This window comes from Passer domesticus, chromosome 1 (genome assembly GCF_036417665.1).
Source record: "Passer domesticus isolate bPasDom1 chromosome 1, bPasDom1.hap1, whole genome shotgun sequence".
NCBI classification, from domain to species: domain Eukaryota; kingdom Metazoa; phylum Chordata; class Aves; order Passeriformes; family Passeridae; genus Passer; species Passer domesticus.
In genome coordinates, this window is record NC_087474.1 from 34,202,340 (window position 1) to 34,228,070 (window position 25,731).

At 39.7% G+C, this 25,731-nt stretch overlaps 1 protein-coding gene across 8 annotated transcripts in view; it reads left to right on the forward strand.

Annotated features, from left to right (window-relative positions):
- Nucleotides 1-1,290: 1,290 nt before the first annotated feature.
- WIPF3 (WAS/WASL interacting protein family member 3) overlaps nucleotides 1,291-25,731 on the forward strand; it is a 39,005-nt gene continuing 14,564 nt past the window's right edge. The window contains exons 1-3 of one of the 8 annotated variants that reach the window (XM_064413416.1): nucleotides 2,423-3,006; nucleotides 4,091-4,205; nucleotides 15,443-15,612. In XM_064413416.1, coding sequence (XP_064269486.1) covers nucleotides 15,496-15,612 — 117 coding nt within the window. In that variant the 5' untranslated portion in view covers nucleotides 2,423-3,006; nucleotides 4,091-4,205; nucleotides 15,443-15,495. The other 7 variants (XM_064413370.1, XM_064413377.1, XM_064413399.1 and 4 more) reach the window with 7 other exon arrangements.

Sequence of the window (25,731 nt, forward strand, 5' to 3'; positions counted from 1 at the left end):
CCAGGTTTTTTTCCTACAGCTCTTGCAGCCTGTTCCTCTGAGGTTCTTTCTCTAACTAATCCAAAAGGTGGACAAAGTTCATTTCAGCATTAGCAATCTAAACTCAAGTTTCAGCTGAGACTAATTTGCATGAATAACGAAAGCAGTTTTCAAGTGTGGTATTGTATACTTTCTTTTTTAAGTAAATGCTGACATTTTGATTTTTCTGGAGCACTACCTATGACCCTCTTGGTTTTGTTTTGTGCTTTGAAGTTCAAACTAGTGACCAGCTAGAAATGGGTTTAGAGCTCCCTGACTGCTGTGGAAGAAACTGGGGCAGATACTTAGGACTGAAAATTATTTAGGCAAGCAATCAAGAGTATATTTTCAGAATAATAAATCAAACTCACACCTCTGGACAGACAGAACATGGAGATCTAGAACACTGATTTTTGTGTCTCTGCCCTGATGAGCAGAAGTGCCACAATAGCCCATTATTGACTTACCACCAATCTCAGGCTGACATTGCCATCATTCAGATCCAAGTGACATTGATTTGTCTGGACTGCTTTATAAGCAAGCAAGGCAATGAAAAACACCATTTTACATTTCTACAGCTAAATAGGTGTTCCAGCGAAATCCAAAGATGATGGGCCTGCCTCTCAGCCACCTGAAAACACCACCCAAAGGCTGCTGGGCAGACCACAGCCCACATTGTGATTTTTAAGTTATTCATCAGCATCATCATTCCTGAGAAACACGCACATGACAAACTCGGGGTGCCCCATTCCCCCAGCTGTCCGGGGGGCTGCTCCACTGCAACTCCCTTGCCCTGACAGGAACATGGAAGGCTCATTAGGGCAAGACCTTAATGTTCCCATCTTCAAGCAGCCTTGGAATAAATCCAGAAGAAAATAAGATTTTTTTTTCTAGTGCACCATCAGGGGTACAAAAGCCAAGGGTGCCCAGCCAGCTCCAAGTGCAAAGTCCTCAGTGCACTGCCGGGCAGAAGTGGTTTGGCAGGTGGATGTGTTTGGGCAGGGGGACAGGGCAGGGCCATCTTTTTTCCGTGCCACGGGGCAGCACTGTGGCACTCACAGGGGCTTTCAAAAATAGCTTTGGCTCTGCCGAGGCACCAGCAAAGGTGTGGGAGGGTGAGCCAGGCTGCAGCCGGACTTCACCCTCGCACCGAAGCCGCCGCGCTCCAGGGGCGGGGGTGGAAAGTGGGGCCCGCGGGTGGGCGGGGTGCGTACGTGTGTGCATGTGTGTTAAATTACTACTTTTAAAAATATTTATTTATTTTTATTCCCCCGTGAAGACCGGGGCGGGCTTTTCCCCCTCAGGATCCTAAGCTCCCTGCCCTCCTTTCCCCGCCCCCGCCAGGGGAGACGGGCGGCCGCCGTACCTGGCGCCCTCTGCCCGGGAGGAGCCGCCGGGCCCCGACGGCAGCGGCGCCGAGCAGGTGGGCGCGGCGGCGGGGCTGGGGGTTCCCGGTGTCCCCGGGCCCCTTCACAGCTCGGCCAGCCGGGAGCACCGGGCGGGGGCGCGGCCGCCGCCTCCCCTGGGTCCCCGCTGGGGCCGGGCCCGGCCCGGCCCGGGGCTGGGGTTTCCCCGGCGCCGCGGGGTCAGAGGCGGCTCGGCGGGCAAAGTTGGTGCCGCGGCTCGGCCCCGGCCCCGGCCCCGGGCAGCGTCCGGCCGGCGGGGCAGCGAGGGCACGGGGTGACCGCGCCAGCCGCCCCTCTGGGGGGTGGGTGCTCCCCGCGGCGGAGGAGGAAGCGTGGCTGAGGTCAGGCACGGGCTGTGCGCGGTGCTGCTCTCGGTGGTGTCAAGCAGAGGGTTGTTTTCTGGCGGAGGATGGCAAGAAGTTTTTTTTTGTTGGTTTTTTTTTTTCTTTTTTTTTTCTTTTTTTTTTTTTTCTCGTTCTCGTCCTTGAAGTAGATGTGCTGGAATAGGTCAGCCGAGAAAACGGGGCTGACTGATTGTGAAAAGTACCGCATATCAAACACTTGTGTACATATTGGAGGGGGGATGCTGGAGAAATATTGGAAAGAAGCTCTTAAAGGTTTAATAATAATTAACATGGATAAAATTGAGACTAAAATCTAGTGACTTTCGCATCAGCGTGCTAATTCAGTGACAGGGAATTGTCTTGGTAAAAGGTAGCACGCAGATTTTTTATTTCTCTTTGGATATGCTCAGAGTTTGCAAAGACATAGAGATGATGGGTTGTGTGACAGCCTGCATCTCTGGGGTTGTGAAGGGGGGCTGGGCTCGCGTCGCTCAAGAAATTCAGGAGTTTGAGAATAGGGAGGATACATGAGACCAGCGTGTCCTTTGTTTTGTTTGGTTCTGAAAGTGGAATATTACCAAGCAAGGTTTCTGAAAGATAGCAAAATAAGTCTGATTTAGGAGAGGAAACATTGATATAAGGTAAATTTTGATGATTTCTGCACAGAGCGGTCTTGGGGCGGACTGGATTTATGGGCTAAAGTCTGCAGGTGCTCCTGCTGGTTCTGACAGTGGCATATTGCTGAAATTGCGGTAGCAGTGGTACCTGTTACTGTGCACGCTGCACGAATCAAGTCGTTGAACTGCTTCCTGATACAATCGGCGTGCTCAGTTTCTCCATCTGTGTGTGCAGTCCAAGTCCCTGTTTGTTTCACAACGTGTGTTTGTATAATCTTTGTTAACATCTTCAGTTCGCGTGCTTTGTACTGAAGGACAAGCCATAGGGCGCACGATCAAGGAAATGAATGCGACTTTACTGCGTGATGGCAGTCGGAGCTGGGACACTTGTTAGGCACTTGTGTGCGTGGGGACGGTTCCCGTTCACTGCGTGAACCTGTGACCCAAAAGTGTCCCCGCTGGAATGCGCAGGCGGTGCAGGCGCTGCTGCCACCCACGGCTCGTACGGGACATTGCCCTGCGTGCTCTGGAAAGGTTGAGTCGGCTTTGCTGTCAGGTACCGGCTTCCATGTGCGAGATAACATATGAGGAGCTCAGTGCGGGACCCTTAAAGCAGATTGCGTAAGTGTGGTTTTTTAATTGATAGACTGCTTTGGCTGTTGTGCTGTAGATGATGATGGCGAAATCTGGGTTAGACTCATAACCAGAAAGAATGCTGTGGGAGTTGATGTTTTTCCTGTAGAAGATGCAGGTTAGGGAATGGGGCTTGCAGTTTAAGCATGGAACTTTTTTTATTTGTCTTTTTTAATAAAGCATGTATATTCTCTAAAGACAGGGCTGTATAAATAGTTTGACCAGCTTTGCATATAGACTTTGGTTGCTTAGGGGCAGATGCAATGTTTAATTCATTAGCTGCAGTGCTCAAGTTATTGCTGGTTTGGATCTATGCCTGAAAATAATTGAGATGCACTTTAAATTCAGATTCTGTGATTGTACTGCGCTGGAAAGGGCAACATATGACTGTATTTATCAAATTATGTAGTATAATGCAAAGCAACTTCCTCTTTTTTTCTCTCACTCCTTCCGCACCTACAAGAGGAAATATATATAAACAAAGATCCTGTATCATCTCAATTTCTGTTACTGCAGTAGGGGAATGTACAGTCAATGTTTGGAGTCTGTACATAATGACTACTAAATCTGAACTTGCAGGAAGTATTTACATAGTTGGATTTTTAACAGTAAATCAAAACATAGCACTGTCACATCTCAGCAATCACACCATAAAAGTCAGCACTGTTTGTTGAATGTCCTAACAGGATATAGCCAGATGCTAATAGTTATTAGCATTAACATTAGTATCTTTATACTTAGTAATTTTATTGCTTGATGAGGTCTGTATTTTGGAAAACTCGTTGTCCTCTGAAAAGAAGACCTTGAACAGAAAATAATGTCTTAGTCATAACAAATTGAAAAATATTTGCACATTTTAAGAGAGAGATGTTGTTGAGAACTCCAAAGTAGAATAATAACACAACTTACTATTTTACATCTTAAAAAAAAAAAAGTTAAGTAATAAAAAGTTTTGTATTAATATTTTAAAATATTTTAGCTCCAAAGAGAAGCAAAACAGGGAAAAGACTGATATGAAATCTCTTTGTTTATAACTCATAACTCACCTATAATAATTACATTATTTTTTCAGACACATTTGCTTTTGTGGAAGCTTTTCTTCTCTGTGCTTTGTGACTGGGACAAGTTCTTTGCAGGTCATGCAAAGTAGGTGAGACTGGACAGGCTCAGCTCAGCTTTCTTGCCCTGTAAGTTACTGATCCTGCATGTGTGTGAGCATCTGCTGCATTATTATGTGGGTATTTTATGCAGTTCATTTAAGTTCTAATAAATGAGATCACAGATGAAAAGTTGAAGCTTTGGGGAAATGATGCTAGGCTCTGCTGCACCAGAATAAAAATTCCCATCTTCTTCAGTGTATGTGAAATTAGTATCTAAATAAACGTAACAATCAAGTGGGATACTCAGTAAAGAAGTCTTTAGTACTCACATTACACTGACTTACCAGTGGCTGCTATGCAGTTTAGAGATGCAGCTTTCTGGACTGCCTTTAACACTGTTCTTATAGATCTTCCTCAATTAGTCTGTGTTCTTACACAGAGTAGTTACTGTCTTTGAGAGACTGAAGCTTTCTGAAAAAGGGCATATAGTAGCAAAACCTTAATGGTACTTCACAGTTGCTTTTTTATCTGTGGTCATTCTGCATCAGGGTTGTCTGGTGGCTTTGTAGCCAGGATGAACAGAGATATAAAGAGTGCTATATTTGCAAACAAAATAAAACGTCCTTGGGGCTTCCAGATTGGAAAGAAAGAAACTTTATTTTCAGACAAAATTGTATTTTTTTGAATACACCCACCTTAATTTGACTTCTGAGTATCATTAAGTGGACTCATTCAGTATTACATACATGACAGCTGTAAAGCTGCCTTTTGATTGCTTTGAAAGAATGTGAAACAGCTAAAGGATTTTCACAAGATGCAAAAAGCATGTTTTCATGCCATGGTAATTGAAACAACAGCTGAAACGGATTTCACTACCAGAAATATCTCTCTCTCAGATAAGATCATGCATGGAGAGCCTAATTCTTCTTTGCATTGACCCTGTGTCATCTTTCCCTGCTGTTACAAACAGATAGATAACTCTGGTGTGAATGGTGTCACTCTGCAGCCAGCCCAAGCACAGCAGAGCAACATAGCAGCTATGCTATAGCTACACTGTAGGTGCTAAAGTGAAAAGTGGGGAAAAACTGGGCCAAAAGTCCCTACATTATTAAGTTCTCTAAGCATAAGAACAGAAAATTCAGCATGAAAGTGCTTGCTCAGTCTTGACCCTGCTCTTACAAGTGTCTAAGAAATCTAAACAAACTGTGTCAGCTCTGCAGCTTCTGTGTAATGGATATTCTATATCCTCCATTTACCCTGGTGGCAACTGCCATGCCTGCCTTGACAAATGGACATGTTGGCTAGAAATTACAGTGCTTCTGCTTCATTCATAAGAGAGGGGTAAAATGAAGGAAGTGAATGAATAGGTTTAGAGATAGTAACCCCTTTGTGCTGGTGCCTTTCACAAGTCATACACAGGTCTGTAAATGACTGCTGTACCATTTAACTTCTAGTTACTATATCATGTTTTCCTCTTTTCATTATAAGTAACAAAACAAAAAAAAAAAGAAAAAAAAAGAAAAAAAGGAGAACAGAATATGGTACTACAATCACAAAGGAGGTCTTGGGGTCTTTTGTTCCTCTTTCATACCCTATTGTTTTAAAGCTATTACGTTACTGCTTTCCTAAGTGGCATAGTTTTGAGTGAGAGAAAAATATGTATGCAGCAGCACTACTGATGTGTATAAAATAGTCCTGGCAGGTTTTTGGCTTTTTTCCAAGTCAGTTACACATTTTTATATGCTAAAGAAGAAAATAAATAATACTATATCTGTTCAAAATCTGTAGATCAGCTGTGTTAGTTGAGTAGACGCATAAAGAAAATCACGAGGAGCATAAAAGGCAAGCCAGGCCTATATACCAGGAAAACAGACTGGGGTTTTAGCAATTTATTTTCAGAGGGAATGTTTGCTTCTCTTGGGAATATGTAAATTACTGCAAAAATACCTGTCAAATTCTGCCTGAGATTTGGACAGAAAGTTGCTTTTATTGGTCAGTTTTGTGAATGTGAACAGCTTAACATGTTAGTGATGTTACTTCTGTTGCTGCAGATCATATATCCTGGAGTATTTTCAGAGTTAAACCCTAAAGAACTGATCTCACTTCTACTGAAAACAAAGGAAAATTTGGCATTAAAAAATGAGAGATGGATTAGCTCCTAGATTAGTAAATTGGCAGAGGGGGTGGGGACTATCTCTGTAAGGTACTGTGTGAGTGATAGATGTGGGGCCTAACAGGGCATTTAATGCAGAATGAAAGCCTTTTTTAGCCTTGAAATGACTAAGTAGCAAGGAAATTATGCAGAAGCGGATTGTACAAAATATCCTTGGATCAAGTGATCATGAGTTTACATTGACTTAACAGTAGGATAAATTATGCAGTCCCATGTGGGGGTACTTGGGCTTGCTCTGAACAGACTGTACCAAGAGCTGCAAAGGCCTGGAGTAGTTGCAAAATGAGTATGCTATGGTTACTTTGCTCCTTTCCTCTGTCCAGACTGTTTGACCTGCTTGTTTTTCTCCAATACATTCAATCTTTTAATACTTCAAACCAATCCATCAGGTGGAGCTTTGTACATTTGCACTAATACTTACCAGTTCTAGTCAGGATGTACATCCTCATATCTCCTAGAATCACATTTTCTGGGTTTTTTCAGAGCTGGATCAGCCTAGCTCTGCATTTCTTTTGTTTTTCTCAGTACTAGTAGCCTGTGCTAAACCTTTAGTATCATCATGCAGAGTTACTTTTGCTCCGTGTGCAGTGTTTCTTTCCCCAGGGCAGACAACTGTACCTTTTAAATGAAATGCCTCTTCTTGCCCTGCCTTGCAACAACAGCAGGCAAAAGGTGCAGTGAATGGTGACAAAGGCAAAGAAAGTGGAGAGTGGGAATGGAGAGACTGGTAAACCACTAGAAAAGGGGAGAAATATTCACAAAGTGAAATAAAGAAAGGGGATGGGCCAAATCCAGGCTGGTTAATGTGAAAGCTGAAGTCCAAAGCCAGCATAAAACTTGACACCAGAATCCATGGAAACGAGTCCTCATCTTTAACCTGCTTGGTCTGATGGTAGCAGATACTGATTGCTCTGCAAGTATACTTGGGAGCTGTTCAAAGAAAGCCACTTTTCTCCTTTGTGCCTATGATAGATACAAATGCAAAAAAAAAATTTCTATTGCCATTTAATCACTAGAATAATTTTCCTTCTTCATCAGGCAGCAAAGTTAGTTGAGTATTTTTGAGTCCCTGATGTTCGTTTCTTGTGCCGTGTGTACAGGTAGGTATCAATCACAATTTCCTCTTTAAATATGATGCCTTTCCCAAGGAATTACCAGTGAAGACCTTTAATAAGTCTAAGGGCTGAAACTTCAATTTGATAAACTCATATTGTTTTTTTCTCAGCACTTTGTTTTATTAGCAATTCAGAACTAGGCTTACAAATCAAAACATCTTTTATCAGGATTTTTTTTGTTGCAGTTGCAAATGACTGCAATTTGCTGTTCATTGTGCAAAGTAAAATCATTGTCCTAAGTAAATGGATGTAAGATTGGAGCTAGGTACTTTGTGCACTTCCTTTAAAAAACAGCTAACAATTCTGTACAAGAAAGATATTTACACCTTTGTGCACATAGGCAGTTTGATATCAGCTTTGACACTTAAGGGAGAATAAGAACATATTGTTCTGAAAAAATAATATGCAATGAGTTAGTTAAAATAGCAAAAATGCAATGTTATGGTAGCATAGCAAGGCTTTCTTAATAACACAGGAGTTTATAGTTATGTACTTGTAAGTATGAAAGCCTTACCCTGGTGTAAAGAACATCTGAGATGAAGCTATCTGTTATGTCACTGAAATGGGACAGCAGCTTCAACAGGATTGACAGAAAAGGGCATGAAAGTGAGAATGAATGTTCAGAAGTTATAGTTTAATTTTTTAGGCCATTAGGGCTAACATTTTTACCATTGGAATGGAAATTAAGTAAGCACAATTTCACTGAAAACTGGAATCAGAGTTTCCCATTCTTTCTTTGAGGTGAGGATTTCCCTGACAACTTACTCCTTCAGGTGACCAGATCATTGTGTTTTACATCCCTTGTGAAAGGCAATTCTCCTTAGCACCTACAGTGACAACAGTCCATGCTGGGGCCTCAAACTGTGTTGTAGGAAAGCATGGAGCATGCTGAATTGCAAAATTTCTTTTTCTTGCATTGTCAGTATTAGACTGTTTTTTAAGCTGATAGCTATTAGCCTGACATGGCATGCATGCAGGTTTCTATAAATTTATCATTTCAAGATGTAAAGCTATGAAAATCAGACCTCTGATAAAATATCATACGGTTGAAAGTGGAAATTTCAGAATTATTTAAGAACTTGATTTTTGAAGTCCTCTAGTCTTCCAATACCTATATTTGCAAATTCTTTTCACTTCACTGGCATTTTAAAACAAGGTTTGAAGCTGTCTGTAGGAAATATAGAAGAGCAAGATGCTGAATACTGCCTTGTTTGCATTTTCCATTTTGATACTAGCTACTTAATTAGAAAGCAAAACTTTCTTGTTTTAAGGGAATTGGTTAAACAATGTTTGTTTTTGGGTTTTTTTTTTGTGGAAACCATTCTGTGTACAGGTATACTTTTCAAATAACTCTGTATTATAAAAATGATCATCAATAAATAGATGAATAACTATAAAGGAATAGATCATTAATAATTATGTAAAAACATACAGTTAGCTTCTTAGCAGAGACTTCAAAATTTGCAGATGTTAACCTGAAATGTCAAATTACCACTACAAAGACAGATCAAGCTCTGCTCACACTGATACTCTTGAGGAATATAAGAGTAAACAGTTGTCTTCAGAATGTGGCCGTGACCTTGAATGTCTACTGAGCTGCACTTTCTTTAGCTTAGGCCAATGATTAACTTTGCTAATGGCTGTATATCAAATTCACCATTGTTTGTATAGCTGGCAGTGAAACAAGCCGTGTCTGTCTTTGTGTGGATGATGCGGTATTAATTTCAAGGAAAGCCTTTATATAAATTGTTTCCTTTGAAAAGTTATGTCTTTGTGCAAGTCCTAATTACTTCTAATTTACCTCATTTGTCTTTGAGCTCTCTAACTTCAGGTTAGCACTACTACAGGCACAACATATTTATTCTTGTTATGTGTTGTTCTGTTCTCTTAGTCCTTATTTAAAAGAGGATGATGAATTCTCTTATTCTGCTCCCTTACAGTCAGTCTTCTGTGACAAATCCCCATGGAGCAGAGGAAGCTACACCCTGAAATAGTCATATGTTGGGATGTGAAGTCATCTGTGCAGCTTTGCCTCTGAAGGGAGGTTTGTCAAGACATAGCACTGTAATTTCTGGCCTCAGCACCACAGGGAGCCCAGCAGAGGTCTGCCCACAGCACACATGGAAGCAAGGCGTCTTCAAATTCCTCTAGTCTCTGCTGGGTCAGCCCTGGACAGTTTGTGGCAATTTTATCAGGCATCTGACAGAATAAGAGTCATGCTGGGCTTTTTTCAGGCAGAAGGGGGAAGCAGCCCTTAACTGCATTAAGCCTGGTGGAAATAGTCCAAGCTGAGGGGAACTTACAGTCCTTGGCTTAAATTCAGGATACTGTTACGTGCTGTGAGACAGTCCTACAGACCCTGTAGAAGACAAATGCTGCTTAGAAGGGTTCATCAGGTATTTAATGGAGAATGAGCCCTTCCTTAAGGTTTGCACATTCCAATGGAATTGAAAAAGTCAGATTCTGCCAAGTTACAGTGATGTAAAATAGTGACTGAGAGCAGAAATTCCTCTTAAGTTGTACACAATTCTGATGTACAACTGTTAGATGGTGAAACGCTGGAGTTTTTTTAGCTGTGGGAAACTCTCTTTACATGTGAAATTTTATATATATATATACTAAGATGGGTATGTGTATGGGTATTTGCCATCCTGCTGTAAATGAAATTCTATCAGTTTGACACTTCTGCACAGTTCTTAAATTTTGTCTCAAATGCAGCAGAGACTATCAATTATTTTGTGAATGGGATTATCATTGTAGGGTGTAAGAGGATATTCAGAGGCTATACTTCGATTCTTTCTTGTTGGGTTCTCTAAATACAAAAAGTCATTCACACTCTAAAAAGAAGAAAAAAATGTAGCATCCAGTGCATAAACATCAAATTGTTTGATTACCTTAAAATTAGAATCTAGACTAGCTCGTTCCAAACAGAAGCTTCATCCAAGTCTTTACCGCTGTGATAGTGACAGCAGGAAAGTTGATCTGTGTAACACACATTTACTGTTCTCTGTTTTAATTTTCCCTGTATCTGCATGTGTTGTACTGTCTTTAAATGATCTCTGGAGATCTCATACCAGTGATTTCAGCTGTTCTTCCTTCATGTTTCACAGGAGCAAATGGGCAATTTGCTAATTAAACAATTATGCTAATTGTCTACTTTTGAGATCATGAAAGTTGAGCAGATGCTTATTGATGCTGTTTTTTCACAGGTAATTTTGAAATTATTTGACATTTCTGTTGAAATGTAAGGACTTCAAAGCTATCATTCAGAACAGTACAGTTGATCAGAAAATCATATTTGATTACATAAAAGTTGATTAAAAGATACAACCAGACTGGTCTACTTTTTTTCTTCAGTTTTTTATCAAGAAAGTAAGACCAATGTTATAAATAAGCTCTCCTGCACACCTTTGAAATATCTCCCCCAGCCTTTCCTTTGAAGGAAGAAAACCTGTACACTTCCCCAAAGCTGAATTATCTACTTCAGAGTGTGCAGCTGCAGTGATTGCAAATCCAGTACTAATGAATCTGTTATTTTGCAGTCCTTTCTCCAATTTGGTTGTAAGAGTCAGATTTTCAGTTCCAACTGTGTTGTTTCGTGTTAATGACTATACCACCTAAAGACCTAGGGACATTGGCCATTTAAAAAATAGCCCTGTTTAGAGTTGTTTTAGTGCATAAATGCATATTATAAACATTTAAATAATTGTGATTTTTTTTCCCTCTATCTTTTCCCCTTCTCGACATTGTACTAAATTAAAGGTACAGCTGTTACATGCCTTCCCTATCCTTGATGGATGAAGGTATTTTAGAATAGTTCTTGCAGGCATACCTGTGGTGGTTCTGCTGAATTTCAGTGTGGCAGGAGACACGTGAGCTGCTGTCCAAAATCCACTGTTTCTTAGTATGGATCTCTGCTCCCAGCAGGATTTTGTTTTAGTGTGAGCCCTGCCCTGAGGCTGTGGCAGTCATGCTTCAGGAGGAGACCTTTGGGAAGCACTTGGATCAGAGTTTGTGCATGTCTGGTAGCTGAATAAAGTGAGACCAAAGGTACAGAAAAGCTTAGGCAGAGGTTTTGACTTTCCCACAGGCAAATCCAGCACAAGATTGAGAGAGCAGTTCATGAAGAAAGATCTGCACCTCCTCTGTCTTGTCTGACACTTCAAATTAAAGTCTGGGTGAAGACTTTATTTGGGCCTTCAGAAATCTGGAGCTTGAGTTCTTACATTGATGACTGCAGACTTGTTCTTAAACCCAGCTGCTATTCAAGCACATGCAGCGAGAACACGCAAAGAACAATCTGTGACACATGAAATTACCAGGTTCAAAATTATCCTTACCAACAGAACAAAAAAAGACCAATTGTTTTGAGATCAGAGAAGAGTAATAATGTTCTCTGACTGATGCAAAGTTCACTGCCTTGTGAGAAGTAAAACAACTCCAAAAGTATAACAAGTCCTTGCAAATGTACTTTAGAATTACAGTGCTTATATTCCACAAAGCTGATGCTGAGCAGTAGGAGAAACTATTTTGCTTGGAACAAGGTAGAGTCATCTGCAGTGGAGTGCAAATGGGATCAAACTAGGAGAAGGTGAAATTAGGCTGCGCGTCAGGCAAGCTGAACTAAAAGAGATATTTGACTGGGAAAGAGCTTCCCAAGGGAAATAATAAAAGCCACATTATTTGGGACACCTAAAATTAGACTTCAGAAAGCACTCGGAAAAAAAATGTACAACCTTGCTTTGGTAGGGAAATGGACTAGAAAAGGCAAGGTTTGGGATTTTCTTCTCTTTTTATTTTGCAATAAATTCTACAATTGTTGGGCTTGATTCTGTTCTGCAATATTTAAGTCAAGGTAAGATTTACATTGCTTCTTGCCTTAGGAAACTGCGGTTAAACATATAGGTTTCTCCCCTCCACCTTGGAAGCCTTTTGAACTGTATCTTTTTATTTCTGTCCCTCAGGGATAGTTCAGACCCCTCTCTTTCAATTATAGGTATGCATATTTAGAGAGTGGAGAAAGGGCACATGTGCCTTAAGGATCCTTTGTAGCTTTTCCCTCTTGCCTGGCTCTTACCAGACACTGGAACTGATCAATATGATACTCCTTTTTTTTTGGTTTTAATTCAGAATTTATTTTGATTGTTATGGGAAGAGCCATAAACTCAGCATGTTCTGAAGCTATTGTATGTAATGACCATAGGGTTTATATATATATATATATATATGTATGTATGTATGTATCCATGTTTGTCTGTGTATATATATAATATAGTGAGGGGAGAGGCAAATGAAATACAGCCTTTAACCAAGGAACAGAGGCCTCCAAGTAATGTGGTTTGATATATTGAAAGTGTTCCAGCCTTCTCCATAATTTTCTTTCAATACAGTCCATGTGATATTGCTGCAGTAATAGAAAAGAGGTAATCATAGCCAATCCTACATATTAAAAAGTGTTGATTGTGCAGTTATGACTAAATGTTAAGAGCCAAATGTTTTTTATTGTAAGTTAACTTGAAGATTCCTGTCTTTATCAGCATATACTGCCTACTTGTGGGATGGCAGTGCTCCTTTTAAAGCACACTTGAACAAATAGAGCCTCTGTGTGGAAAATGGTTCTTCATTGTGTAGGCATTACCCTGTAATAGTTCTGGTATAAAAACCATGAGTTTTAATGTGTACATAAAAGCATGCCAAGGTCAGGACATCGAGCCTCCGAATTTGTGGTAAGAGGCTAAAGAAGGCATGTCAGCAGGATTTTCTGAAAGATGGTCCATTTGTAGAGGGTTTGAGACAACATGGGAGGAAAGCTATGTCTCTCCAGTATTTCATTTGAGGGCTGTCTGTTATAGCCCCACAGAATGCATTTTTCCCTGATGCCACTGGACAGGAGTATAAGGGAGTGGGATTTATGGTGAACCCTTCCACTGCACTGAATTTTGGGTTGTAGTTTCTACACAGTTTCTAGTCCTTGAATTTAGGCTGCATCATTTGGAGGAACGAGTGCTGGGGCAGGGACTGGCAGAGAGGCAGCTAGAAAAGTCATCTGATGGCATTTCAGATTGTGACTTTTAAATAGCAGGAGCTGATTCCCATTTCCTTTCTCCCACTGCTGCTTGCCTCCAGTGTGCTCTACCTCCTGCTGCCATTCATGTGGTCTGCCACAGGAGCGTGGGTTGTATTTTTTTTTCCTAATTTGACTAAGAGCATATTTCCCATTCTAAATCCTTAATGAAGACAAAAGGCCTGTATTGCAGGGTAGGAAGACACTAACCCGAAACATATTATTAGCTGGGAAGACTCATTCTCCTTATGTCCATGTTTTTGAATGGCTTAATTGAGGAAAAGAGATGTCTTCTGATGATGGGTTTTTGAATAGGGCAACAATGAGGGTGGAATGGTGGAGATGCTGTGATGCCAGCTTTCTTGGAAAGCTTCATTAAGAGATTATTAAAGTGATTGTAACCGATTCTGTTGCAGATCAGGGTGCTTTGATCAGCCAGCCCTTTGCATAGCAATCTCTCAAGGGAGAAAGTGAATGTTTCAGAGGCTCTGCATGTTTAATTTTTGAGTGATCTCTAAATAAGTATTTTACAAGATAGAAAAGGCGAAAGATACTCAGCCATTATTGGGATATTGTTTATGTACTCTAAGTAGGAAGTGAACAAGTCTGCATGTACGTTTTAATTTCACTGCCTCTTCCAATCTATCCCTCTGGCAAAACAGGCAGATATTTCACTCAAGACTGTAATTTGCCTCATTTCTATGTTATCTTTTCTCCTGAACTTTTCCAGATTTAACTGTCAGGCCTCCTCCCTACACAGATGATTCTGGAAAAGCATGGAGTGCCTGTTTTTAAAAATGAAGGGAGAAGGAAGGGGAATAGCTTCTGAGAATTGTGGTCTTTTTAACGTAACATCAATTTCTAGTAAAACATTAAAATTGAAAAATGTCCCTTTCAGCAGTCAGTGAAACAATTTATGACCTAGAGAGATGTATAAAGAGTAAATGTGAGAAACCAATGTAATTTCTTGTTATGATAAAACCTTGCAGAAAGAAAAGACAAAGCATATAACATATTTTGTGTTATTGTAGGGATTTTGACACTGTTTCATATGACATTGTGAAGAGTCTCAGAAAATAATTGTGACATGATGGATGTAGAACAAGATGTAAAACTAGATGTGTTCGGAGCATTTTTCCAAGTATCACTATCAAAAGAAGATTTCAAGCATGGCTTGCATAGGCCTGTCTTTGGCACTGCCTAGTAATTTATTTTTCAACTTTACTAATGAAATACAGGGGTTTCTTGTTAATTTTAATGATGACTGAGTCATGCTGAGGGCATGGTTAGGTATGAAAATCAGTGAGTCGTGCACTGTCATTCTACAAGAGATTTTTTTAAAAAAGAAAAGCATATAGCTTTTGTTGGAAGATACATGCCTTTTGTAAATGTATTACTAAAGAACTGGGAAAATTAACATTTCAAAATGGCAGGAAAAACACTTGACTTGAACACTTGAGATGTCTGATCTTTGATATGATATCGTTTGGTAATAGAAGCATTAATTTGTAGAATTATTTCTTTTATTTATTATTAAATCATTAGGGACTTAAAAAGTCCCTTACTCTCTCCTTAGAGCAGGAAACCTCTGGCTTAAAGTCAACTGAGTTTTTGTCCCAGCAGGAGTGTCTACATGTGGTCGACTGTGATTTGTTCTCTGCAGAATTGCATTTCAGGGCTATGGGCTAGGTTAAGGCAAGATGTAATAGTTGGACAGTCTAGCATCTATGCATTTGGTACTCATGGCACTGGTCCAGATCTGTGAGCTTGCTCTTTAGATGTATGTTGTCATCATAACTGTAATGAGGCTGCTCGAACTGTACTTTTGGAAGCAGTGCAGTATAAAAGTCTTCAGTCTGCTGAGAGCTAGATATTTTGGCCGATCTTCAGCTTGCAGTGTATAAACACATTCCTCTCTGTTTTTTCTTTTTATTCTTCCACTTTTCCTTTTCCTCCCTTCCTTCTCCTCAAGGACATAGACTGGCAATATTTTTCACAACTGCGTGAAGCTAGAAATCCGAGCGGATGCCCGTGCCACCACCGCCGCCACCACCTCCTCCTCCACCACCTCCACCACCTTCTGGAGGGCCTCCTCCACCACCACCTTCTGGAGGGCCCCCTCCACCACCACCACCACCACTGGTAAGACTAACTTTTCATTTCTGTGAGCAAAAGCTTAGCTGTATTAGCCAGCTCAGGGCCCACAGGATTTTGGCATGGATACTCATAGCAAATATCTGGGGCAGATGTTTGTTTTGCTGGCACTGGCTCTGTTCATTACAGCAGTGATCTCCAAAGTGGGGTGTGTGAGGTGATCCGTTGGTGTGTGGGATGAAAATACTGCAACTTCAGTCATACATGTGTACGCTTTATAAAGAAATAAACCTATGTATTTTGGGGTGCATACTCAAAAATTTTGTTACTGCTAGGTGTGCATGATCAAAAGGTTTTGAGATTATTACAGTGCATATGGTGAGAATTTAGCATTTGTGAATACTTTTCCAGCGAAAGGGAATTAATTTTTGTATTGGTAATGTACAGATGGTAAGTATTAATTCCTTCATCTTTTTTCTTGCAGCTCCTATTAAGACTCACAGTGTTCAGCTGTACATTTTGCCCTTTCTAGCACACGGTGTCTTCCTGGGGATACAGCACAATATTCTTTTGTACATGTGCAGGAACAATTACAGCTTGTAACAGATCATTACTGTGTGTGTCATGAAGTAGAACATGTGCCTTGCCAGCATGTTTGCAATAAGAGGAGGATGCTCTGGGTGAACTTTCAGGGTATTACATTTTCATACCTTCACAATCAATTATTGTACCTATGGTAAAAAAACCTGTTTAAGTAATTCCTTTAATTCTGTGTGCAGTTGGTCATTACCTGTTTCTGCATTGAAATTCTTAGACTTTTTTTGAAGGAGAGGAACCTGGCACGGTTGTGTTCAAGTCATAAAATCTCTCCTGACTTTCTTTCATATATTTTTCTGTCACTGCTTTATGTTTTTGCAGAGTGTGTTAGACTGTGTACATGGTACTTAAAATGTACTTCAAATGTACTTCAAGTTTGGGGTTTTTTTAAGAAATACATTTCTCCCTTGCATTCCCTGGCATCTCTGCCTGTTCTGTTCCCAGGAAGGTTGGTTGATTTTGTTTGGTATGGTTCATAATACTCTTGTTTTATCTTTTTTTCCAGAAGGAGGTTTCTTTGTAAGTTTCTTTCTGCTACTTTACAGGCTGAACCATTTTGTAAAACTCCCCATGACTTGGGGAGATGAAGAGGAGGAGGATAAAGACAGCAAATGAAATAAGCAGTGTTTGATTCTTTTCAACATTCAGTTTCAACTTCGGCACCAGGAGCAGTGTTTCCAATTAGCAATTCTTCTGGGCTGGTACACAACCTATACTTAGATGCTGAAATAAGTGGGCTGCATATTGTGAGCAGCTTAATGCTCACAACTGCAATTAAAGTCAACAGAAGCTGCAAATGTTCTTATCCTTATAAATTTAGATCAGTAAAGTATCTAGAGACGTTTTTAGACTCCTCTAACATACGCCAATTGTAAATTACTTGAGAAAGCTAAAAGAACCCCTAAGGATCATTATGAACAAGTTTAGGATTTTTCGTTCCCCCTTCCCTTTTCTGACAACTAAACCCACTCCTGTGATAGGGTTTTTATACAAGGAGCCTTGTTTTCATATTGTAGTTGGGTCATTCTGTTTCAAATGGGGTGATCTCTGTATAAGATATGCAGAATTTAGAGTCACTCCATCTTGGTGACATGATACATACTAGATGTGTTTCTAATTATTGTCTGATACTGAAGCCTTGATTTCAATAAATATTGATATTAAAAAGAGTATATGAATCAACACAAATAATTAATAAAATAGTGTGTCAGGACATTTTTTTTCCGCAACAGCAAAATGACGTTTCCCTGTCAGAACTGAATGAGAGACAGGATGAGGAATCTGCCTGGTGAGTTCTGCAGAAGCACACAGTAAGAGGCAGCTCTCCAGCTGGTGCCAGGTTACAGAGTAAAACCCTGTAGTTGGGGAGTCTGCAAAAAATTGCTACAGACCCTATTTTCTTTTACTAGAAAGCCCTTTTCTAGAAATTGGCATTTGTCTTTTACAGTTGCTGATCTGCCCAGCTGTTGTTACAGCTGCTAGATCTACAGTTAGGGGATGGAGGAAGGAAAAAATTTAACAGGCCTGTGGCTTTAAGGAAAACCTTCAAAGCAAACAAGTTGTTATTTGGCCAACAGCTGGAAAAGTTCCAAAGTAAACAGCACAGTGATTTTTATTATACTGGTATGATTAAACCACAGTAAGATTTGCATGTTAGCAATTAAAAGTTAGTTTTTAATTTTACTATTGCTATGTGGGTGAGCCACTAGTTTAATTTATGTGATTTATGGTAAAAGAAAAATGTCTGTGTGTAGGTGGGGGTTTTAGAATCCTGTAGTTTTTCATGATGCTATTGCAGGGGTACCATGGACTTGTCTTGCTTTTCTAGTTATGGATGAGAACCATACTTTCCTCTTGCTTTTGCTGTCAAGAGATTTTTAGCAGAAGTAGTCACCAATTATCTTTTTCTCTGCACATTTTCATTGTGAATATTGTGAACCTTGATTCCAAATAATTTTGCAGTCCTTACTTCATAGAAATTTTAATTATTGTTGGCACATAACTTTTGTATCCTGTTAACTCCTTCTTAAAGCAGAAGAAAGTTCCTTCCTAGTGTTTTTTGGCCTTGTTCCTACTGTTTTCTAAGACTTTTGGACTAGCTTATATTCTGTAACTACTTGTACTGAATTTTGTTCACAAAAGTTGTTACAAGACAATACAAAGTGATTTGGAGACAGTGTTTTAGACATGCTAGGAGCCACCTGTGCCCAACAGCCAAAAAGCTACTGGCTGTGTGACCAAACTTAAAAGGAAACAAATTCCCGGATTTCTCAGGAGGGGATGGTGGGATGTCTGCTGTAGCAGATGTGGGTGGCTGAGTCAAAATGCAAATACAGCTAATTAGATTAATTGACCATGTCTTCAAATGCCTACCTTCTGGGGGTCATACAGTTGAGAGGGGTGAGTAGGCAGAATAAAACTATGCCCTGATGTGTTTTCTGGCACTAGCTTACAGAATTCAATTGTCTTCATGTTCCCTTTTCCTCTACACGTAGACAGGAGACTTTTTCCAAAGCTCTTTTAGTTTATGGGCATGCCATGTAAGGTGGGGCTTTTTAATAGCGTTTTTGTTGGTGGTCTTGTGGAAGAGGGTGGTAGGTTTGGGGTTTTTTTAAGCTTTCTGCTCACAAAAAACTTAATTTTATTCCCACTTTATTTCTTTTACCACTCCTGCCTTTAAGTGTGGTGTATGAAGCAACCAGGTTAGTTTTGGCTTGTCACATTTCTGGAGTAGGTGTCACCACTGAGACGGATTAAAATTTTTCTCTACTTAATTTCCCAAGAAAAGGATCAAGGGAGAATTTTGCTTTGATAAACGCTGTTCACTTATTACATGCAGTGAAGGCTGCTTACTGCTGTGTGGCCTCTGTATATATGAATTTGTAATGTTAAGATCAGTCATCACCTATTAAAATGTTAATATTGGAGGAAGTGTGGATGCGTAGCAGTCCTGCTGGTTTGTGCCTTACTCAGAGATGTTTGTTTAATGATTCATATGTTTGTGGAGTTTAAGAAAATTCTTCTGTTCTCTTTAGAATTGTTATGATTAAAGTCTTAGCATAGAAATTAACCCCCAAAATCACAATGGATCAGATGATTAAAGCTCTAAAGTAGCACCAGGTGTTTATTTGCTGCCTTGTGGCACACTAGAAACAAGGACAGCAGAAGGAGAAAGTAATATGCTTACTTTGGTGACAGAAATGTGAAACTTGAAACAATGATGAATGCTAGAATAGCATGTAAATTAAGCATAATAATTACCTCATTTTTATTTAGTTAAAAATTTTTAAAAATTAAAAAGAGAATTACTGTTGTAGATAAACCTGTCAGTGTTTACCAAGTTTTTTATTCTCTTCTTATTTTCTACTCTGTAATAGAAAACTCAGAAAAGCAATTCCTCATGATATAATGTTATGATAAAAGCCTAATTTACACAGAAGGATTTCCAAGGTTTCAGAAAAGCATCACCTGATAGTTTCCCTTGAGGGGATGTTTTTTTCCCCTCCTTCATGCAGTTAGATTGAAAACCTTGCTGAGTTGTTTCCTTCAGCCTTCATAAGAAATTCAGAGAGCTACAGCATTCATCTGAAGTTGTGTGGGAGTTGGTTTTGCTCCTATGACATTTAGCACTACTGTTCTTTGGAAAGAGAACAAACAGCATATGTAAAACATCTTGGCTGAAGATAATTATGATTTATGGTATTTTCATTTGGTCTTACCAAATATAGTATGAGCGAATGTGCACATACGAGCACTCATATGCATAAATTTTTGGTCATTCTTGCTAATTATTTATTGTAAAAATTGAAGTAATCTCTCAAGTTTTTATTCAGACCCCTAGACATGCAAGTGTAGCTGAAAGAACAGCATTGTGCATGGTGCCAATAGCAAAATAGTTAGGAATGTGTTTATTAAAATTTTATCTAAGCTGTAAGATCATATTTAGTACTTTGTCATGGAGTCTAGGGAGATACTAAAACACAATATTTATTGCTGATAGGTAAAACACACAGGAGTGAGAGAAAGTGCAGGCTTGGTAATCTTGTTGGTGACTGATCATGCATACTGTGCTAAAGGCTGGACAAAGCACAGCTGAAATTTTTGAGTGCTTTGTTCCAGATGAGATAAAGGATACTGATTTATAGTGTTTTAATAATATATAATATCTCACACCAGTCTGCTTTCATAAAGGAGTGAGAATCAGTCATGTAGAAAAAAAAATGCTGTATCTTTGTGTAGTTTGACTTCGTTTTCAGCAGTTGGAAAATTGGGATTGCATAGCTGTGGTGTCTCAAAGTGTGGCTGCTGTAGCCATTTACTCTTCTAGTTAAGAAATACAAAAATGGTAAGTGGGAACTGTGAAATGTGGGGAAGATTAAAAGAAAACATAAATACTAGGCTGTCATTGTTCTGTTTCATCTGGACAGGTACAGGGGCATGGGTTGCATATAGTTCCTAGGTGCTAATCTTCTTGAGTGCTTCACTTGAGAACTCTTATGTGACCGTTTTAAATGTATTTAGAGAATGAGTTCTGTTTTGCAGATTTCTTCATAATGTCATGTGTTCTACGTGTCTGAATGGAATGGAACTCATTTGAAGAGCATTCTTTCTCTTTTTCATCTGTTTAATATACACGTATGGAAATTGCAGAGTAGATTTACCAGCTGTAAATGATCAAGCCCAGGTACCAGAAGCAGCCTAGCTGCAGACAACTAATAGGTTAATTTACCATTCTAATCACAAAGTAATAATGCCCTTAAAAGTCAGTACCCCATCTCTAGTGTTACATATTAAATTCCATCTGTCAATTAATATTGTACTTTTAGCCTTTTAATTAAAAGAGAACTCAAAATTATAGCAACGCTTGAGTAGGACTTCTCTGAATGGCTGGAAGGTGAGAGTGCAAGAAATGCTAGTTTCTCATGATTCTCTCTTGGGTTAACCATAATTTTGTGTGGATGCTAAAAGGCATTTTAGAATGATCAGTAGCTACTGCACAGGTAACTGGGTATGAGAAATAGCCTAGCATTCTTAGAGAGAGATTATATTGTAATGTGTATAGGTGAAATTTTTGTTGCCACTACTCGTGGTATCCCTTGTCATTCTGGGGACTCTGCTGTGGTAGACAGAGAGAATAAATAGTGCTAGTGTCACCAGCTCCCACGGCAGTGTTTTCAGCCTTGTACTGTTTGACATTTTCATCGCACTGCCAGGCCCTCCGACTTTGTTTATGTAAGAGTTTTCCCTTTCTTTTTATTTGATGCAGAGGCTATCATGGGACTTGGGATCTCAAAATTTTAGAAATCAAAAAATGAAGTCCAAAATTAGCTTTTGAAGCCAGTCTCAGGGTATTTTTGGTATTTGACTTGTGATCTTTCTGGACTGCTGGGAAACACTTTTAGAGTAGTTTAAATTTTATAGTGCCTTCATTTTGGTGGCTTCTGTTACTGCATGTTTTCTTTTAGTACAAGAATAGTCAAAATTTACATTTAAAATGTGGGTGTCAGAAAGTTAAATACCTACAGAAAAGCTCAGCAGGTACAAATGATCCTACTTACTCTGTTGCATTTTTTGTATTCAGATACAGAAATCTAGCAATCCACACTGGAAAATCTTAAGTACACCCTAGTGAATAAACCCCCTGCTCCATTTGAGGCATGAGCAATTGAACCCTTTAGTATACAAGATTTTACATTATCTGATACAGCAGTGCTAGCATAAGGTGCAGAGGGTTTATTGGGTGCAGTGGCATTGATTCCTGGTGGTGTTTGAAATGAGCACTGGGAACATAAATTTAGAAGAACGTTGCTCCTGCTATGCTGGTTTTTGTGTTCTGTTCCCTGCCATTGTGTATGGTGGTAGCTTCAAGCAGGTGCAGAGCAGGCGTCAGGCTCTGCTAACACTGAAAGGCCTCACTGTTTGGGACTAAAGCCAGGACTAGGCGGTGGCTGTAGTGCCAGGAAGAGCTCCATAACAACTTTTGCACTACTTCCCTAGCTGGGAACTGAGAAACAAGGTCGGTGTGGACACAGCCTATCTAAGTACACACATTGCTCGATGACCTTTTCAACCCGGCAGGCTCAGACTGCAGAACTTTGTGCCATAGAGACTGAGATCATGGTAAATCAGTACTGAGCTGGGTGTAGGTGGAATTGTCAAGTGCTGGTCCTGTCATTCTGTTGAAACAATGATGTTGTAAGCTGCCAGGAAGCTACTTGGCAGGTCCCCTCATGTGGGTTCCCTCAGAAAAGTTGGCTGGAGAGTGACCCCTCACATGGGAAGCATTTGAAGCTCAGCTTGCTAGAAGGCTGAGAGAGTGCCATGTTTGCCCAGGCAGACCAGGTGCCAAGAATTAATTAGTTTTGTCCTATGCTGTACAGCAGAAACACAGAAATGGCTCTGATCTTGCAAATGACTGTGCAGGTGGAGTCTTGCACTGTGGTGAGGTCACCCATAATTAAAATCTTTAAATCAGAGGTCAGAGCTCTCTTGTGAATAGAACCAAAACTGTCAGGTACCAGATCTCCCAAGCTTGTTTAGAAACAAGCAGTTTAAAATATTTAAAATAAAAGCAGACATCTACTTTGTTGTTGAGATTTGTTAGATTTTTTGTTAAACTGGAAGGGAGAATTATTTTATTTTATTTTGTATTTGACAGTGCATGAGTGAAACCACACCTGATGCATATGTAATGAAAATACAAGAACAATGACAATGTTTTTCTCTGTGGTGCTCCTGTTTGTAATGTACTGGAAACTAGGTTTATTATTTTAATAAGCTCCTTCTTTTTGTTGCTACTGCTTTTCTTGGCACATTCCTGGTGGAGACTTTAGCTGCTGGTTTGAGAATTCTTTGTAAAAGCAATGCTCTTGCCTGCTGGGCAAACTGTTTCTGCTGCAAATGTAAAATCATTAATTCCTGGCATAATTCTAAACTAGTAATAGTGGATTGATCTTGGAATCAAGTTCTAAATTCCTCTGGGGTTTCAGATTTCATGCTGAGCTACAAATGGAGAGATGGCTTTTATAATCCTGTGCTATGTCAAGGAAGACACGCTTGTCAGCTTACACTGAGATTTCTGGTCAACTTCCATGTTTTACTTTGTTTCAAAACAACCTCATTCTTTTTTATTAAAAGTTATTACATTGTAGTTTGTTAGACTGTTCTGGCATCTTACTGGCAATATTACTTTTTTTCTGTCAGCTCTGCTTTTGAAAAGCATGCAGTCTTTGAGGAGCCAAATTAATTTAAATACCTTAGTCCTGATGGTTACAGGAATCTCCGTATGGAACACTTGTGGTCAGCAGCTTGTGGTTAAGTGGAAGGAAGCTACAGAGTAGGTTGCTTGCAAGCAGTCTCCTGTGCTCTTGGTCCACCCTTTTTTATCATCACTGGTCCCAGAAGGGTATTTTAACAGACTCATGCCCTTTGAGGCCCTTCACTCAAGATCTGTTCCCTTCCAGACTGCTGTGAGCACCAATCTAGTGCCTGGCTTTCCTTCGAAGGAGTAGGAGATTTATGGCTGGATGGGGACCCAGTCATCATCTCTCCCTTCATGCTCCTCTGCTTGGAAAGTCTTGTGGTGCCATATGGGTAGTAAGAACAGTCATCATCCTTCCTCAGATGGTTTACCAACCACAAACAAGCTGTGTTTTTCTCTCCTATTCTCAGCTATCTCTGACATGACGCACGTACTGCATTAGGCAGCTAGCTTCACCTTCTTTGTCCTCTTTCCTGAAAAATCTGGATTTGTTTACACCAGAATTTTGGTTATTGTTAATATTAAAATAATATTTAGAGAATTTTGTTATTATATATTTCCAGTGGTTTCTGCTCTTTCTTGATGCTTTATACATCCTTTATTTAAGGTTTAGATGTTTTAGTTGTCTCTCATTATTGACAAACATTTTCTTTGACCAGAGCTGGCACTATCACGTTACTGACTACACTGCCTCCACAGCTCTTGCTTGTTTTGCCCTACCTGCTGTTTTAGATGCTGGTTTTAATTGTCCACTGACATGTTTGTAGGCTTTTTCTCTTGCATTTTTTAGTTTAAGTTGTGTCTCCGAATCATGACAGATTGGATGCCAGAGAAGGCCAGGACTGGCTCAGGAAATTTTTTTTTTTCTCCCCATATATATTTGTCTCTCTGATCAAATATCCTTTATCCTAGAGCTTTCTGCTTAGTCTTTATCTTGCTGCACTATTTTTCCCTTCCTTAAAAGCCATGCCTGAAGTGTTTCAAACTGCAGTGGTGAAAATCACTTGCCTCAGCCTGGATCTGTGCAGGTTTGGCTGAGCATGGCAGAGAAAAATAAGAAAGCAAGGGGTGTCCTCAATCTCTTTTTCCACTAAAATATATGCTGCTTTTGCCTTCTGCCACTACCTGTGCTTGATCTCTGCATTGAATCTGGGGGATTTTGTCTACAGGGGGAAAAAATGGTAATGGGAGAGAAGAAGGTTAATTGCCACCAGATTCATAGAAATAATTAATATTGTCAGCAAAAGAGGGAGCTTTCCTTCTGCCCATAATAAAATTCTGATGTCAAATATATTGATTGGTCTTTAATGTTATCATTATATGTCTCACAAAATAATTAGGGAAAAGCTAAATATGTTTTGGCTTTTTTTGGTTTAGTTTTTTATCTAGTTCAGATAAATAAATAATTTCCTACACAGGTGTCTTCCCAGTGTTTCCTGTAAAATATGACCAGGAGCAGGAATCTACTATGATGATACAATTCATTGCACATTGGAAGTGTAAATACTCCGTACTATTAAGTTCTCTGAGTAATGTAGTATGTAGTGCCTTTGGATGGAAGAATGCTTTATTTTATCTTACTTATGGCACCTATGTAATTTAGAGTTTTAGTACTGGACCATCTTTTCATATCACCTGATGGGTTTACTCTGAAAGAAAGCCCCATGACTGCCTGGCTATTGGGTTGTCCAGAAGGCTAGAGGTACATTTTTCCTGCAGGTGTCCTGTTTATGTAGATCTGTATTACCTGAAGTACTTTACAAATGCATGCAAGAGCATATTTAAAATCAGAGTAAATACAAGCCTTTTAGGGGACAGTATATATGAACTGTGACTGAATTACCTGTCCAGAATCCAGAGGATTTCCCCTTTTCTGTGTGCAGAGGTACTCTTTTAAATATATAGATTATAATTAGTATTAATATAAACTTTTTTAAATGGCTGGTGTCTTCTGCATTTACAGCAATTTAGTATCTGAGCACGTATGTCTCTTAAATATTTTAAGTATCATAGTAGCCCAGAGGGTAGGTCGATGCTCCCATCTGTCTTGCAGGATGTAAAGTGACATTCTGAAGGTGATGCAAATATCACAGCAGAGTGTACCCAGAAATGGAGCTTACTGCCATGCATTTCAGTCAGTTTTCCCTAGAAAAAGTCTCTCCGTTCTTAATTTGTCTGATACAACTCAATTTAGGATGTTAAGATTGTGATTATTCAGGGTCAAACCTGGAGTGGTCCATGTATAGAAAGTGTAAAAATAGAGAGTTGTTCTTCTGAACTGAGCAGTCCACTTTCACAGAACTCCCTAC